This window comes from Musa acuminata, chromosome BXJ2-10 (genome assembly GCF_036884655.1).
Source record: "Musa acuminata AAA Group cultivar baxijiao chromosome BXJ2-10, Cavendish_Baxijiao_AAA, whole genome shotgun sequence".
In the NCBI taxonomy this organism is placed as follows: Eukaryota; Viridiplantae; Streptophyta; class Magnoliopsida; order Zingiberales; family Musaceae; genus Musa; species Musa acuminata.
In genome coordinates, this window is record NC_088347.1 from 19,680,513 (window position 1) to 19,698,535 (window position 18,023).

At 45.6% G+C, this 18,023-nt stretch overlaps 2 protein-coding genes across 7 annotated transcripts; one reads left to right on the plus strand and one right to left on the minus strand.

The window, feature by feature from the left end:
* Positions 1–5,586: 5,586 nt before the first annotated feature.
* LOC135624404 (sugar transport protein MST3-like) lies at positions 5,587–12,806 on the minus strand. Of its 6 annotated transcripts, XM_065127965.1 has the most exons (13): positions 12,621–12,806; positions 12,386–12,499; positions 11,450–11,560; positions 11,303–11,365; positions 11,072–11,185; positions 10,826–10,975; positions 10,656–10,733; positions 10,369–10,590; positions 10,214–10,300; positions 9,694–9,813; positions 8,919–9,011; positions 8,559–8,684; positions 8,246–8,443 (listed from the first exon to the last, which is right to left on the minus strand). In XM_065127965.1, exons 1-12 carry the CDS (start codon positions 12,804–12,806, stop codon positions 8,625–8,627), a joined length of 1,398 nt encoding a protein of 465 aa, XP_064984037.1. In that variant the 3' UTR covers positions 8,246–8,443; positions 8,559–8,624. The 6 variants fall into 6 exon arrangements, with proteins under 6 accessions (XP_064984036.1, XP_064984035.1, XP_064984037.1 ...); XM_065127967.1 differs by lacking the exon at positions 12,386–12,499; XM_065127966.1 differs by lacking the exons at positions 8,246–8,443; positions 8,559–8,684; positions 8,919–9,011 and adding an exon at positions 9,033–9,472.
* Positions 12,807–12,948: 142 nt separating this feature from the next.
* Positions 12,949–15,841, plus strand: LOC135624403 (pentatricopeptide repeat-containing protein At1g03540-like). The gene has a single exon (XM_065127960.1). It carries the CDS (start codon positions 13,097–13,099, stop codon positions 15,014–15,016), a length of 1,920 nt encoding a protein of 639 aa, XP_064984032.1. The 5' UTR covers positions 12,949–13,096; the 3' UTR covers positions 15,017–15,841.
* Positions 15,842–18,023: the final 2,182 nt, after the last annotated feature.

Genomic DNA, 18,023 nt, shown 5'->3' on the forward strand with positions numbered 1-18,023 from the left:
CTCAGCGATCACTCCTTTGATCCTTTCGGGCAGCCCGAGGTGTTCCTCCTTCAAAGCCTCCTCTGCGGCCCAAGAGGCAAACCGGGCGGACTCGACGTCCCGGGAGAGGATCAGCAGCTCATCATCAAGCGTCCGAACATGGGCTCGGCTTTCCTTCAGCTCGGCCTTCAGACGATTCACCTCTTCCTCCAGGTCCGAGGCACGTCGCTCGGCCACGACAATAGCTTCCAGGCCAGGTCTGCTCTTCAGTTCTTCAACCTCTTTGCGAAGATCGTAATTGGTGTCCGACATATGCTCAATCACCCTATCGGCGTTGTACACATGGTCGATCAACGCCATAGTGTAGTGTTGGCCTTGCATGAAGATAACGTTAGGATCTGTGAGTAGAAGGAAAAGCCAAATAGGAGAGGAACGCCTCTACTTACCCAAACAAGGGATCTGGTTGCTTGGTCCATCAACACCATGGAGGAGGAATAGTAGAGCTCCTTCGCCAACATCAGATGGAGTGCCCCCTGACTGAACTCTTGAGCGGTCAACCCGTCGACCCAGATCCGACTATCGACCTTGAGGGTTGCCCACCGCGAGGTCGGCCATGCTCAGGACCTGGAATGGCTCACCTTCGATGTGAGGTTGGATGTGGCACAAGTCCCGCATTGACTTCGGGTGGGTCGGTGGTTTCCTTGAGGAACTGTCGCCAGACGAACTGACTACCCCTTTTTCCTTCGCGCTTGCCGAGCCCTCACCTTGGGGGGTAACTCCCACTTCGGACGACCCCGGGGTAGCCCTTTCACAAGTCCTCGAGTTCTCGTACACCTTCCAAGTCCCCATTTTCGCCCTCTTCTTCGGGCAACCTCCCTCTGGAGATCCTGACTTCTTCGAGGCACCTCCAATGCCAGAACCCTCACCAGCCCGAGATGGTGGCGTGAGACAACCCTTTCAATGACTGGAGGTTCACCATCTCTGCGGACAAAAGGCCGGTCAGTCAGCTGCGCTCAGGGCAAGGTGAACGATCCATAACATAAGAATGACCGTACCCCTAATGGTTGGGCTTAGTCCCACCTCGACCAGTCACTCCTTAGTCATCCCCCTAATTGCCTGAGAGGAGGACAAAATTTCCCTTAGACGATTCATGTTCGCAGTCTCTCCATGAAAAAGAAACAACGGGACATTGTTGATGGTTCAGGAAGTCCATCCAATGTTGAAACCACACCTCCGACTGCAACTAATAAAAAAATAGTGACTCTTCCAACCCTTGTTATTGGAAGGAGCGCCGCTGATTTTGAACCCGCCATGGGTGGTCAGGTGATACCCTCCTCACCCCTTACATAGACGGAAGCAGGCCAAGAAGAGTGTCCGGGTTGGCTCAATTCCTGCTCCCTGACATTCCCCGAGAAAAGCTATCATATAGCACCAAGAGTTCGACACAATCGGAGACGGCGATATCCCCCACTTACGGAGGCACTCCTCGATGACGGGATTCAATAGAAAACGTAGTCCTGCCTCAAGGGCATCCACGGTCAACCCAAATCTGTGGGGAAACGGATCATATGGTCGCTGACCGGGTCGTGGGGCATAAAGCCCGTAACTCTTCAGGATATAGTAGCGATCCTGAATCGGACCCAAGAGTTCCTCGGTCACCACCGAGTCTACATCATGCCATGACTTAATTGTTTCAAGGGTGTCAGAGACCTTCATGACCTCTAAGGGTACGCCACCCGAAGATGAACTAATAACCTCTACCCACGGGCTCCTAGAGGATGACTCATGCACCCCGACAACCGATTGACTCAAAAAAGAGGACAAAGAGGAAGAAGAAGAATAAGAGGAAGACAGAGACATCCCGACCTCGAGATTAAGAGGAAGGAGGCGAGGCGTGGAACAAGAGGCTGGGCAACACCGTGAGAACTGCTCCGGGAGGAACTTATAAAGGGGGAAGCGAGTCCACCATGAAGCGACATTTGGGCTTCTCGAGGGAAGAGAGGATCGCAGCATTTAAAACCCATCATAACTCCCTAGATCCCCCCAAATTCCCTAGTCTCGAGCTCCCGCCAAAAGCCGCTCATGATGGGAAATCTCTCGCCAGAAGTCGCTCGTGACGAGAACTTTCCCGCCAAAACTTGTGTCACCCCGCTCGAACATGAGCACTCAGGTACATGTGCACACCCCCGTACGTGAGTTTTGGCACGTTGCCTAGCAGCCACACCGACAAGTAACTCGTCAGTCCAAAACCTGAGCCCGAGTTCAGTTCCTCGGCCAGTAGATTCAGTCTCTGCCCGAGTTGCACAGCTCAGTCCCCCGACTAGCGACTCGTCAGTCCAAACCTAAGCCCAAATTCAGTTCCTCGGCCAGCAGGTTCAATCCCTGCTTGAGTCGCATAGCTTGATCCCCCGACCAACAACTCGTCACTCCAAACCTTAGCCCGAGTTCAGTTCTTCGGCCAACAGGTTCAATCTCTGCCCGAGTTGCGCAACTCGATCCCCCGACCAGCGACTCATCAGTCCAAACCTGAGCTCGAGTTTAGGTCCTTGGCTAGCAGGTTCCGCCTCTGCTCGAGTCGCACAGCTCAGTCCCCTGACCAGTGACTTGTTAGTCAAAACCTGAGCCCGAGTTCAGTTCCTCGGCTAGCAGGTTCAATCTCTGCCCGAGTCGCACAACTCGGTCCCTCGACCAACGACTCATCAGTCCAAACCTGAGCCCAAATTCAGTTCCTCGGCCAGCAAGTTTAGTCTCTACTTGAGTCGCATAGCTCGATCCCTTGACCAATGACTCGTTAGTCCAAACCTAAGTCCGAGTTCAATTGCTCGGCCAGTAGGTTCAGTCTCTACCCGAGTAGCACAACTCGGTCCCCCGACCAGCAATTCGTCAGTCCAAACCTGAGCCCGAGTTTAGTTCCTCGGCCAGCAGGTTCAGTCTCTATGTGAGTCATATAGCTTGGTCCCCAGACCAGCAACTTGTCAGTCCAAACCTGAGCCCAAGTTCAACTCCTCGGCCAGCACGTTCAGTCTCTGCTCGAGTCACATAGCTCAGTCCCCCGACTAGTGACTTGTCAGTCCAAACCTGAGCTCGAGTCCAATTCCTCGGTCAGCAGGTTCAGTCTTTGCCCGAGTTGCGTTGCTGAGTCCCCCGACTAGTGACTCGTTAGTCCAAACTTGAGCCCAAGTTCAGTTCCTTGGCCAGCAGATTCAGTCTTTGCTCGAGTCACGCAGCTTAGTCCCTGACCAGTGACTTGTCAGTCCAAACCTGAGCCTGAGTTTAGTTCCTTGGCTAGCAGGTTTAGTCTATGCCCGAGTCGCACAGCTCGATCCCCCGACTAACGACTTGTCAGTCTAAACCTGAGCCCGAGTTCAGTTCCTCAACCAGCAGGTTCAGTCTCTACCTGAGTCGCACAGCTTGGTCCCCTAACTAGAGACTCGTCAATCCAAACCTGAGCCCAAGTTCAGTTCCTTGGCCAGCAGGTTTAGTCTCTGCCCGAGTCACATAGCTCGATCCCCCGACTAGCGACTCGTCAGTCCAAACTTGAGCTCGAGTTCAGTTCCTCTACTAGAAGGTTTAGTCTCTGCCCGAGTCACGCAGCTCGATCCCCTGACCATCGACTCGTCAGTCCAAACCTGAGCCCAAGTTTAGCTCCTCGGCCAGTAGGTTCAATCTCTGCCCGAGTCGCACAGCTCGATCCCTCGACCAACGACTCGTCAGTCCAAACCTTAGCTCGAGTCAGTTCCTCGGCTAGTAGGTTCAGTCTATGCTCGAGTCGCATAGCTCGATCCCCCGACCAGCGACTCGTCAGTCCAAACCTGAGCTCGAGTTCAGTTCCTTGGCTAGTAGGTTCAGTCTTTGCCCGAGTTGCACAGCTCGGTCCCTCGACCAGTGACCCGTCAGTCCAAACCTGAGCCTGAGTTCAGTGACTCGGCCAGAAGGTTCAGTCTCTACCCGAGTCGCACAACTCGGTCCCCCGACCAGCGACTCGTCTGTCCAAACCTAAGCTCGAGTTCTATTCCTCGGCCAGCAGGTTCAGTCTTTACCCAAGTCGTATAGCTTGGTCCCCCGACCAACGACTCGTCAGTCTGACCCTTCCTGAACTGAGCCGCTCAGCCAATAGGTTCAATCCTCCCCGAAGCATGAAACATGGCCCGCCGAGCAGCCTCACGACAAACTAGCCTGACTACTCCTCACCAGCAATCAGTCCACATGCATCACTCCTACGAGCCAAGCGCACCCCTCGCCCTCTTGCAAGGACCCCGTGGCACGCTTCGGTGGGTGGGAGAAGTGATGAGGAATATTTTGGGTCTCAGCCACGTCGCAACCGACACTCACCACGCCCTCGCCAAGTCAGCACAAGGAGTACTTCCACGCGCCAAACAAGATCCGTACCAAGGCACTCCTCGGCACATCCCATCTCGGAAAGCTCGGAATGGCATCGTATGGCATCATTCCATGCATTCCGGGACAATGACCACATGAAGGTACCACCTCGCCCCTCGAGGATCGGCTGGTATGTCAAACTAACGTACGGTCGACCCTCGTACAATAGTATAAAAACACCGACCGACATTTGGCCAAGAGGAGGAGAAAAAAGAGAGAGGATAAAGCACTAACTTAATCGTCGAGAGGTCAAAGTCGAGAACCACCCAACAATGGCCTTCTGTGCAGGAGCATGGTCATCCCCGGAAGTGCGACCCCCGAGGGGAGAGACGTTCTCCCGAAGACGATATCGGCATCCAGACCGAGAGGCGCCCCTCTTAGACGGACGTAGCATCCTGACCCGTTGGTGTGATCAGTCTTGGATTCTCGTTCGACCAATCGTAGACTCCCGACATCGACCCCAGGACTTAACTAAGCTGACTCACCAAGCCACATGTGCATTTGTTCACCAACAATAGTGTATTGGCAGGATTCTAAAGCAGCAGCTCCAATAGGTCCATCGGAGAGCTTTGATCTTATACCACTTGAAATAAATTATTTATGGATGAACTCCAATATTATTAGCTATTATTAGCTCCAAGAGAATTCACGTATGAGATGACATGGAGACAGAGATGAACTAAAGAACAATTTAACGTAACAAAATACTTAAATCAACCTTTATGCAATTGAGAGGTTTTAGAGAGATGCATACGTGATAGTGGTGGCAAGAAAGGGTAACAATGATGAAGACATGTGGGAGAGATCAAAGTTTCTCTTCCTCATTTATCCTTTATCAAAAAAACAAAAAATTAAGTACCCTTAAATTTTACATAATAAATAAAAAAACTTAAACTTTTTTTAAATTTATGTGAAAGAATATATATATATATATATATATATATATATATATATATATATATATATATATATATATATATATATATATATATATATATATATATATATATATATATATATATATATGTGTGTGTGTGTGTGTGTGTGTGAAAGGGATTTTGAGCTGTAGTTTATATTAAATTCTCATATAATGAATGATTTGAGTTTTTCTTAGTATTCATTTTTGAAAATTTATATTTTACTGTGTTTCTCAGTCTCCCACAAACAATGGAATGGAAATCATGGAGAAATGGGAGAGGGCCAAACACATAATTTTTGCTGTACCTCAACGGGTAATCAAACATATATAAAAAAATTGGAACATGTACAATTTCCCATAATTTACCGACTTCACTACCCTCTCTCATACTCTATTCCGACTAAACACCTTTGCTGCTACTTGTACTCTACTGTAACCCCCCCGTGGCCTCCCCAAGTTCCCCGTCTCCGTGTTCTCCTCATCCTTGATGAACCTGCTCCAGAACCAGTGCTCCTTCCACAGCAGGCTCATCTCTTCGATGGGAATGTTCTTGGTCTCCGGCAGGAAGAGCGCTACGAAGACGGTCATGACCACCACCCACCCCGCGAAGAAGAAGAAGAGCCCATACTTCATGTGGCAGAGTGCGGTGAGGAAGATCTGTGCGATCACGAACGTGAAGAACATGTTGACGGACACGGCGATGCACTGCCCCACCGACCGGATCTCCAGGGATAAGATCTCACTGGGGATCAGCCACCCCAGCGGCCCCCATGACCATGCAAAGGCCGCTATGTAGACGCAGATGAAGAACAAGACGCAGCTGGCGTACGCCTTGGAGATATCTGTCGCTTCCCCCGTTGATCCGAACTTGAGCGTGATCAGAGTCCCCACGATCAGCTACAGCGCAAGCGAAGATAGCAGCAATGAGATCCGAAGCGTTTGATCATGGGATTGTGGTGGTCGGTTGAATACCTGAGATATCAGCATCTGAACTCCGCCGTGCAAGAGGAGCCCCCTGCGACCGACCTTGTCGACGGTGATGATGGAGATCAAGGTGGCAACGACGTTGACGGTGCCGATGATGACTGTTGACACGAGGGAGGTCTGACCGCTGAAACCCACGGCCTTATAGATCAGGGGGGCGTAGAACATGATGATGTTAATGCCCGTCAATTGCTGGAAGAAAGGGATGAGGATGGCCATGGCGAGCTGGGGGCGGTACTTCCGCTCCATTATGACGGACCAGGGGTCCCTGATTTCCTTGCACCTCTTGTTGGCCGCCACGAGGTCGCTAAACTCCAGGCTGATGTCGTCGACGCCGCGGATCAGGCGCAGCGTGGCCTCGGCTTCCTCGGTGTGGCCGCGCTCGATGAGGGAGTTGGGCGTCTCGGGGAGGACCAGCGAGCCGACGGCGATGATGGCGGCCGGGACGCAGGCGAACGCCAGGCTGACTCGCCACCCCCACGCCCCCTCTATCTTGTTGGTGAAGTAGTTGATGATGTTGGCGATGAGGATGCCGATGGTGACCATGAGCTGGAACATGATGTTCAGCATTCCGCGGCGCCGTGGAGGTGCGATCTCGGAGAGATAGATCGGCACCGACTGCAAATGGAAGCCAAGAAAAAGGGTAAATCTCTCATCACGTGATTTGCCGCGCAGATTCGGATTACATGATCTCATTTCACCTGGATCGCATATCCCACACCCACGCCGAGGAGGAAGCGGCCGAGGATGAGCATGAACAGGTTGTCGGCCGTGGCGTTTATTCCTGTACCGAGAATGAAGGCCATCCCTCCCCGGAACATGGACCACTTCCGCCCAAAGAAATCCGTCACCAAGGACGCAACGAAGGAGGTGAGGAGCGCCGCCACATACAGCGAAGAAGTGAAGGCGGTCAGGAGCTGGCTATCGAACTTGCAGTAGATGCCGGTGCTCCGATCCTGCTTCTCCTTCTTATACACCGACGGGAAGAACGTCAACAAGAACGAATCCATCGATGTCACCCCTCCTGCCGATCCGAAAGCCAAGAAAAACAATGAGACGGCGATCGTTGGGATTTACTATCGTATGACCATGAAAGATTACCGGAGACCCCGACGTCGTAGCCGAAAATGAGGCCTCCCGAGGAGGCCACGACGCAGGTGACGAAGACGTAGAGGGTCATCCGCGCAGGGTACCCCTTTCCTCTGCCGCCGTCTGTTCTAACCATGGCGCCTCCTGCCATTTTGGACGAGATCAAGCCGAAGAATCCACAGGAAGGAGAATGGCAAAGGAGACGAGATCTTGAGGGGTATAAAGAGAGGATTAATGGAGATGGTGATCGCCATGAATCCCCTTCACAGAGGCAACGGAACGCAATTGTTCGGAGGCCCGGGATCTGGATATCTAACTTTAGACTCCGATCGGTGGATTAGGCATCAGTTATCCGTTTGCTCGGTGTGCAAATCTTATCTTACTCGCTTCGGCGCCTCTGTTGCCTGAGGAGATAAAAAGTGTCCACCGTAGGGACTCATCTTAATCCCATCAGGTACGCTAATCCATCTCCTAATGTTAGCTTATTGTCGTAATCTTCTCCTTGGTTACCTTCGATTAGGAGTAGTGTTTGACGACCGTTCCAATGCACCATCCAGCAAAACATCTGCATTCAAGAAAGTCAGGTGCCAACAAGAAAGTTGATACATTCAGAATCCCCATTAGATTTCAGCGATCTACACAACTGAAAGTGTATTGATGATGAAAATTTAAGAAGGAGAATTTAACAATAAGAGAAATTTTCAAATAAAAAATTTGCTTAAAACTTTTAGATAAGTCTTTATCAAATAATTTTTAAAAAAAAAAAAATTGGTCCCAAGATCCTAGGCTTGAATTCAGCCTTTGTCACTTGTCCTTTTCGGAAAAAATAAAAAATCAAAAAGCATATCATAGGGTGATGAACAATATTTGGGAACAAAACCCAATGCATTAGACTTGAGCCTTCTCAACCGAAAGATATGAATACGAAAATACCATTCCTCGATCAGGGTCATATTAACTAACATCTAAGACATGTCTGATGGCAGCAAAATCTTTCAGTTCTTCCAAGAAAAACAACCCCTTTTCCCCCGAGTAAAAAATGCTTGGACAATAATTGCTTTATTAGTCAGTCAACTAGAGTTAACGAGCTTCCTGGAATGAAAGACAGAAATACTGGTTATCAAAGATTAATTACTTTACTTCTCTTTTTGCACAACGAGAAATGCAGCATATTTTGCACATAAGACTAGTTTCGTGAACATAATACCTTCACGAAGCGCTTGTGGAATGCCCCGTCACCGACTTGAAAGATCAACTTGTTCCAATGCCACCATTATATTACCCTTAGAACTTCTCCCAGAGCAAGTGCCCAGTGAGTCCAGTGAGTCCCTCCCTGTGCATGATGATCCAAGAAGAATGAAGTTACAGAATCTAGATTTAGATGGAATTAGTATACAATAGTCAATATTGCCTCCCAAAATGGTATCAAAGTACATTTTGACTTTGGTATTTCCAACACTATCTGATTATTTCATATATACTTCAACAGAAACATACTACTTTTATTACAAAACCACTTCCACAGAAGAAAAACAACAGATGAAAGCATGCTGACATCAAAGCCTACCTGACAGAAAACTGCAAATGGCTCCCTAAGTGGTCCATCACATGACAGCTCACTTGTACTTCCATCTATAAATGTTCCATCCGCAAAAATTACCTGTTTTACAATGTACTAGAAACTTGTTGAACTTGTTCTTATTTTGCAAATTAAATATCTAAATATGCTGATGCCACATGCACTTCTTAAGCAACTGAAGACATGCCATACAGGAAATGGCTAAGCTAAACAATCTGGCACTAAGGAGAAGCAGTTGCCTAAAGACTTGCAGTTAATCCATGTATCTAACAGAAAGTAACAATGATGAAAATGTCATCATATTATAATTATACAATTGTGAAGGTGACTTGATATATGCCTGAAATTAAAAAATATAAAAATTTTTAGATCTTTGTCATTGCATAAACCAACCAAATGAAGGTAGTTTGCTAAGGGACAAGTTATCTTTGTACCGATCAATCAACAAAATATATCAAGCATTATTGGACACAATCAAAGAAAGCTACTTTACAGTTAGTTATACATGAGCAGCTCCTTGAACCAGTATAAAGCAGGAAAATCTGAGAAAGGTAAACTTCAGAACACATAAAAGTGCAACTTCAGGGGCATCCAATGACATCAAACACATTTCTATAAACTTAGAACTATATCATAGTTTTTTTATAAATCTACCCATCAATATTAGGTCAACATGCAGATGTCACAGAAAGCAACCTTATCACCTGAAGGACCACTTAACTAATCAAAGTTAGACGTGTAAAAGAGCTAATAAGATTTAGACCTCCGATGCATATCCAGGAGTAACACCAGCAATTGGCTTTATATAAGATCCTATAGGACAACTTCTTTGCACAGCTTCACAGAAAGATATCAGACGCTCTCGCCCTCCAAGCTGTACCGCCTGTTGAAAAAGAACAAAAAACGAGAAGATGACTCATTTTTGTCCATTGTGAACCCCACAAGATCATGACAATTAAATACCACATTGTTTTTACTGTTTTGGTACTTTGGACAATTAAATAACTTGCAATATATATGTGACAATTAACATATTTGCAAGAGTCAACAGAATCCTGCTACTAAGTTTGGAACCACAACATATCCAAATGCACATAATAAAAAAGAAAATGGCATATAGTGGGTCAGATCGACAATTGCATAAGTGAATTAATGTGTCATAATATGTACTACTTATTATGCTGTGTTTAACTAACCCATCTCTATGTCTCTGATAAGTCCAACATGCACTTGAATGAGAAAAAATTACAAAAGAAATCAAATGCATGTACATTAATTTAAACCTGCACAGTATCATGGCGAGGTGCTCGCGGAAGTGGTTGGACCTTATAGCCTTTCACTGACATAACCTCTGCAATAAGTAAACCCCCCTAATAACAAAAATTTGAAAGGAGTTAATTAGAAGACAAAAAAGACTGAGCCACATATTTTCCCACACCTTTATTGCTTCTCCAACCATTTGGGGTGAAAGAAACAAGCCCTGGAAAAGTGCTCGCCTAACATCACCAGTCATGGATCCACAATCTACCCCAAGACCAGGTGCAGAGAGACGGGCTGCTGCAGCCTCGACCCATATTCTTTTCCCCGCAACATACCCACCACAAGGTGCAATTGTTCCACCAGGATTCTTTATCAAGCTCCCAGCAATTAAATCAGCTCCCTACCAAACATCATGTCAATAAAGTGATGCAGAGTCTTCTCTCATAAAAGATAGATTTCACATACCACCATAGGAGGCTCATATGTTTCCACAAATTCACCATAGCAGTTATCCACCATGACCATGCAATCTGGTTTCTGCATCTGCAGAATTTCACAAAACAACAGTTTACCAGTAACTAACACCAAATGCACATATAGCAGGGATGTCTGATTAAACACATCCAAGAGTATGCCTTTATCACTCTAATAGCTCTTTCAATATCTGCTATGCTCAAGCTTCGGCGCCAAGAATAGCCGCATGACCTCTGTATTAAGGCACATTTCGTGTGGGGTCTCACAGCAAAAGAAAGAGCATCCCAGTCGAGGCCCCCATCTTCTGCAAGCTAAAACATGTTTGTTAGGAGAAGAAAATACACAAAGAAAGGAATTTAATATTTCTCATCATGTTTAACGAAATGCCTTAGAGAAAGAAATTCTACTGGAACTTCATGGTATGTCACTCCAAAATCTTTCAGAGATCCAGTGATAGATGATTCTCTAATCCCAATTACTTCCTCTAAGGTGTCATAAGGAGTTCCAGCAACTGCTAAAAGCTGGTAATAACAAGGTGTCATCAGCCTTTATATCTTAGAACAAACTGAACCAAAGATAATAAGTAGATTCAACTCGAATCCAGAGTTAAAAGCCATAACAAGCAACAAAAAGTTCACCTCATTCCCAGGCCTCAGAAAAGCAAACAAAGCACAAGCAATAGCATGTGTGCCAGAGAAAAACTGCACAGAGGGAGGAAAAAAAGAGTTTCAACTTTCAAGTACGTAACTAAATCAAAAGAATGAACTGAACAAGTCATTATAAACCTGAGAACGAACTATTGCTGATTCTGCCCCAACAATTTCAGCAAAAACAGAGTCAAGTGCTTCACGGCCCCCACCATCATCATGACCATAGCCAGTGCATCCATTGAAATGCTGCTACAGAACAGTTAGTATGTTGTGAAGCAAAATTTTCACTAGTGTCAGAAACTTTTGCAATAGTGAAGTGAATATAGGAGCCTCGTAACCATACAAATAATTCAAAAAACCAAATTTGTATGATGGACTGTAAACAACGGATACAAAGGTTTCAATCTGAATAAGTCACAGTTTGCTGCTTAATTCTGGGTTTATAACTTCAAACTCATTTTAATATGATAGAGTCAGCAAGGACATCTGGTAAAAATAATTCCCTATATCACTCCAAACTTGAACTCAAGCCATATTCTTAAAATTCACATAAAAATTGCAAATTGTTATATTATTTTTCACATGCAAAATTTTAAAATTTTGTCAATTCTTGATCAAGATGATATGATGACTGTCGCGTTCTCTCTCGCACATATTTGTCACCTAGGAAAAGGCAACACTTTTAGGCAAAGGACCAAAAGAAAGCCAACAGATTTGAAAAAAAAATTAGTCCATTTGAATAATGCCATGCCAGAGAAAAGTGTTATAATATGCTCTCAGTATTTATCAAACAAAGCGTAATACAAATGCAGTAGTGAAAACAGTAAACAAGAATAGGAAGAATACAATTAAAGTGCATAACATATACGAGACTTCCAAATTTTCATGAAAGAATTGAATGCTCAGGATACGTATATATATGAACATAGCAATTAAGGAGCCCCTGAATAAGCATTTGCAGAACCAGACATCAATTTCCTACTTTCGATGACTTACAGATACACATTAAGCAGCAAATAAGTGACAAATATTTATCAGAAAACAACGAGCTTCGGAAAGAGATGGCGTTACATGAGATCCAACTCCAGCGTTCTGAAAAGCTTTCAGAACCCGCATAGAGTTGTGCGCCACCAAATTGTCGACCTCTCTGAACTCGGAATACAAGGATTCCACTGCTTCAGCCACCTAAACGCCCAAAAAAGGAACCCGATTTAGGGTTCCAATTGAGGTTGGTGTTTCAAGATTACAAAGACGCCAAATGCAGCATTCATCACACTGAACCGAGGAGGAGAAAGGAACGACTCACCTCAGGGACGAAGGGTTGCGGAGGGTAAGCAGAAGTAGCGCAGGGCAAGGGGGCGCGTGGCGCGGTATCATCCGCGCGGGCGAAGCACACGGCAGGCGGCAATCTTCGAGGCAGCGGCGACCGCGCAGGGCAGGCCACGACAGTGAAAGCGGCGGACGAGGAGGAGGAGAACAAGGATAAGGCCATGGTTTGGCTCCCAGAGTCGGGAATTGGTCGAGCGAGACGGCTTCGGTCTGCGCTCGGAGGCTTTAGTGGAAGACGCACTTAACTCTTCTTTTTATTTAAAGCATGAGACTAATCCTTATTATATATTTCAAAGAGTAACTCATTAACTCCCCTCCTAAAGCATGAGACTAATCCTTGTCATATGTGTTCAATAGAGCCCAAGAACCCTAATTAGTGTTGTCATAACCCAAACAATATTCTTTAGGCAGACTCTACATCGCGTGACGGCTCTGCTTGCTTTCAGCATGTAGATGAAGCGACTCTGCAAGGGTTACTGCTCGTCTGCTCCTCCTCCTTCTCAATCTCAAATCTTCCTCCTCCGCGATTCCGGCGAGAATGGCCGTCGCCACATTTCGAAGCCCCTCCTCTACGCCGCCCGTCTCCAGGCCGCCACCAATTCCGGCTCCTTCTCCTGCGGCCTCCGGCTCCATGCCCACATCATTAAGTCGGGACTCGACTCCGATCGCTTCGTCGGCAACAGCCTCCTATCCCTCTACTTCATGCTGTGCCCCGACTTCTCCGTCACCCGCCACGTGTTTGAGAGTTTGCCCGTAAGGGATGTCATCTCCTGGACCTCCATGGTCTCCGGCTACGTTCGCGCCGGCCGGCCCCTGGAGTCCCTTCTTATGTTCGTCAAGATGTCTACTTTCGGCGGCGTCGAGCCGAATGCTTTCACCCTGTCCTCTGCGGTGAAGGCAAGTTCCGATCTTGGAGACGTCAGGCTCGGTAGGTGCTTCCATGGGATGGTTATGACGCGTGGTTTCGAAACCAATCATGTGATTGCGAGCGCGCTCGTCTATATGTATGGCAGGAACTCTGCATTGGAAGACGCAAGGCAGATGTTTGACGAATTGCCCGAGCCCGACGCTATCTGTTGGACTTCGATTATCTCCGTGTTGACATGGAACGACGAATTCGCCAAAGCACTGAGCTGTTTCTATTCGATGATGAGGAGGAAGGAACTTGGGATTGTTCCGGATGGATTCACGTTTGGGACAATCATGACTGCATTGGGTAATTTGGGTAGGGCGAGACAGGGCAAGGAAGCACACGCCAAAGTCATCACGAGTGGTCTCTGTGGCAATGTGGTGGTCGAAAGCAGCACCCTTGACATGTATGCGAAATGTGGGTACATGGTAGATTCACGGAAGGTATTCGATCGAATGGCATCTAAGAATGCGGTGTCCTGGTGTGCCTTGCTCGGAGGGTACTGTCAAGGCAAGAACTACAGAGCTGTCCTCAATCTGTTCCGTGTGATGGATAAAGGAGATGATCACTACAGCTTTGGCACGGTTCTTCGGGCTTGTGCAGGTCTTGCGGCCATAAGAGAGGGGAAGGAGCTACATTGCAAGTATCTAAGAATGGGGGGCTGGAGAGACGTAGTTGTGGAATCTGCTCTGATTGATCTCTATGCAAAATGTGGCCTCATAGACTATGCCTATCATCTCTTTACTAAGATCTTCATCAGAAACTTGATAACATGGAACGCAATGATCTGTGGCCTTGCGCAAAATGGTAGAGGTGGGCAAGCCATCGAGGTGTTTGATGAGATGGTCAAGGGAGGGACTAAGCCTGACTGTATCAGTTTCATCGGGGTTCTGTTTGCTTGTAGCCACACAGGTTTGGTCGATGAAGGCAAGAGATACTTCAGATCAATGACTGAAGATTACGGGATCGCAGCGGGGATCGAGCACTATAACTGCATGGTTGATCTCTTGAGCAGGGTTGGTCTACTCAAAGAAGCTGAAGATTTGATAAACAATGCAAAGTACAGAGATGATTCTTCGCTGTGGGCGGCTCTTCTAGGTGCGTGTGCCACCTACTCTAGCCCAGGAGTGGCGGAACGCGTGGCGAAGAAGATGATGGAGTTGGAGCCGCAGTACCACTTGAGCTATGTTCTTCTCGCGAATGTCTACAAGACAGTAGGGCGATGGAACGATGCTTTGCAGGTAAGGAAGTTGATGAGAGAAAGGGGTGTGAGGAAAGCCCCTGGAAAAAGCTGGATTGAAGTGAATCGTAGGACCTGTGTTCTGCTTAATAAAGATGGTGTGGATAAGCCTAACTTTGAAGATTCTGAAGATCAGTTTCCAGGTATTGTGAATTCATTAGAGCCTGCTAATTCTGAAGAAATGGAGCACAATTTGATCCCAGTCTTGCAGCAATCATTATAAATTTGAAGTCACACAATAATTCATAAGAGGAAGGAGTGCATAGCAATCCAAGCAAATAGAGACATCGATGAAACACACAACATTCATATGAGTTATTTGGAAGGGGATTTCTTCTTGTGGTCTTGAGGACGGGATTTGTTGACTCTTTCTATGTACCGAGCCGCTTTATCGTCGATGTTGGATTTTATCTTCGAAACCGTTCTCGGAGGACGAGAGGCAGCAGCTTTATCCTCCGTTTTCTGGTATTCCACCGGCACCTCCGTTGGAGAAGCAACACCAAGCTTGCCATCTTTGAGGATGGTGACTGGCACTTGGGATATGGTTTCTTCTTGTTGGATGCTATTTATGTTTCTCTGACCCTCACTGACCTGTTTGAACTTGGACAAGGGAACGAGGAAGCTCAAGAGTCTTTGGCAAATGCCAAGAGGCTCAGCTGCATCATTCCTCTTGTCCATTTCTTGCACAGGAAACAGAGGAAGTGATGAAAAACTTACTGCCCACCAATGCAAGCGTTCTATTTGAAGTCTGCGAAGAGACAAGGTAGCGTGGAAATAAAGCAGACTACTGTTGCAAGCAACACATAAAAGAGGAAGGATCCGTTCCTTTGTGTTGCAGACACTAGGATTCTCCAGAATCTAGTTTGTGTTTATATATGAATGCTAGATTCATACCAGACAACACAGAGCTACAAGCAAAGAACTTTTGCCATGAAAGATATGGCATAAAATTTATGCTTGTCCCCTCAGTGACAAGGGTATCTTTGTGTAGTTAAACATACATATGGTGATTAGATACATGTGCTTCACAAGTTATTATTCCTCATCTGATTATGTTTTCTCTATTCAAACTATGATACTGCAACCATCTCTACCTTTCAGCAGCTTCAGACACCAGAAACAGAGCATTGCCTTAATTCTAAACTACACCAACAGCAATCATAGCATCAGGCTAATGGACTGTGGAGCCATCCATATGTACATATTTGCTCATGATTAATAGGAGATAATCATATTGTGTAACTACTACTAATTTAGCTTATTTATAAAGGATATATAATGAGATCCATGAGTCATTTCATTACATCTCGATTATTTTAAATACTAATGGCATTCAAGTAAGACATACTAGAAAGATGAACTGTGCTTAGTCATATAGATCGGCTTTTCCAGCGTTATTCTTTTGTTTTCTGTAGTTATTATTCTTGTTTTCTTTCGTCGTTATTATTCTTCATGGTGTTATTCTTTTGTTGCCCTTCGTTGTTATTCTTTGTGTTTCCTTCGACAACGAGTTGCCCTGACAAAAAAAATATAAATAAAATTTAGTGCCTGTAATAAACTTTCATAAATATTTTTTAATAAATAAATAATTATGAAATAATATAGATCATGATGCATATATCAAATGGCTCGGATAGAGAATATTCATTGATCTTCCAATGATTGATGGAGAGAAGTCACTTCGGATGGTTAGATTCTTCATCAAACAACTAATAAAAGATTTATCTGGCTATCATGTTTGACGATTCATTAGACTCAGAAGAAATTACTCAATCGATACTCTGCTTATCATTGGCAGTGAAATAAAAGTCCAAAGGTATCATCATCAATTACTCGTTTCATCTTTTACTTTAGCCATGCATTCAAACATTCATTCATTTACTTATCCTTCAATGCATCGTGCACACCAACATGAAGCTTTGCCAAGCATAAACTATTTCCCAAATTATACAACTTTACATGTGAAAGAAAACATTAACAACTTTGTCATTAGCATCTCTAACAAATATCATAATATTTTAGCAATGAAACAAATATTGTGAACATAATGTAGAATTAGTCAGTCGTAATTCAAATCCATGTAAATACTTTATATTGTTCATCAAGCAAAAAAAAAAAAAAATCATATTATTAATTGAAAAAACCAAAATAATAAAACAAAAATTTAAGAAGCGCCACAAAACTGCAATGACTTACTTCCCGACGGAGAACGCAGCATGGAGCCATCGCCCTCAGGAGAATTCCAAGAGGTGCGTCGAGTCCAGATGATATTTATGAATCGACCCGCTTCATCGTTGATGTCGGACACTGGTATCTCCATCGGAGAAGCAACGCCAAGCTTGCCATCTTTGTAGATGGTAACCGGAACATGGGCCTCGGAGGCTTCTCTCAGACGCCTACTCTCTTCTTGCTGCCTAACATGCCTAAACACAGACAATGAAGATTTATCGACGACCATGTTCCGAAGCATTTGGCCGATGCCACCACTCTCCATTTCTTACTGATGATGGAAGATGTTCTGCCGAAGCGTGCTATTTGAAGACCTCGGAACGAGGAGGGTAGCGTCGATGTGAAGCAGCCTGTCTTCCCAAGAAACACGTTAAAGGATCGATAAAAGCAAAGATGACTGTTTGCATGAAAGGAATCCTCGCTTCTCATGTAGAATACCTGTGTCTATGTTTCTTTATTCTATTCAAACTAGGAGGCCGCCATCTTCGTCCTTCTCGCGGCGTAAGTCCCAAGAAATGCGGAGGAGGGCATGAGGATTGTTGACCTGGAAAGTCTTATTGGTCGGCACCGAGGTTCCCAGCGAGATCTAGAGGGGTGAGGGGACATTGGAGCTCTCTTATTTTAGCTTGACCCAGGATTGACCAAAATCTAGTCACAGCCACAAGTCTTATCTTGGTGGTAGAATCTAAGTAGGGGCCTATCTAAGCAGACGCTGCCACTCCCGAATTCTTTTGTTCCGATCAGACTCCCTAGTCAACACAAAGATTTCATCTAGGATTGTGCTGCATGGCACACATTGTTCTGTCACACAATTGGTCGTTTAGTATATATAATAAACTGTCTTCCAGAAGATATCCTCCTTTTTTACGAGATATGTGGATGAAGTATAATTTCACACGTCAATGGAATAACGTTGGGTTATGTCATTTTCTATGTCAGTTAATATCATTTCATCTACCGATGTTAGAATCAAATAATATTGTTATGATAAAAACAACGTT

What these genes read in the sequence shown, in the direction of transcription:
- LOC135624404 (XM_065127964.1), bottom strand. Translation starts at nt 7,502, where the DNA reads ATGGCAGGAGGCGCCATGGTTAGAACAGACGGCGGCAGAGGAAAGGGG. An exon ending in GTGTGGGATATGCGATCCAG is followed by an intron (nt 6,881 to 6,963) that starts GTGAAATGAGAT and finishes TTCCATTTGCAG; the next exon opens with TCGGTGCCGATCTATCTCTC. An exon ending in TTCAGATGCTGATATCTCAG is followed by an intron (nt 6,176 to 6,250) that starts GTATTCAACCGA and finishes CTTGCGCTGTAG; the next exon opens with CTGATCGTGGGGACTCTGAT.
- LOC135624403 (XM_065127960.1), top strand. Translation starts at nt 13,097, where the DNA reads ATGAAGCGACTCTGCAAGGGTTACTGCTCGTCTGCTCCTCCTCCTTCT.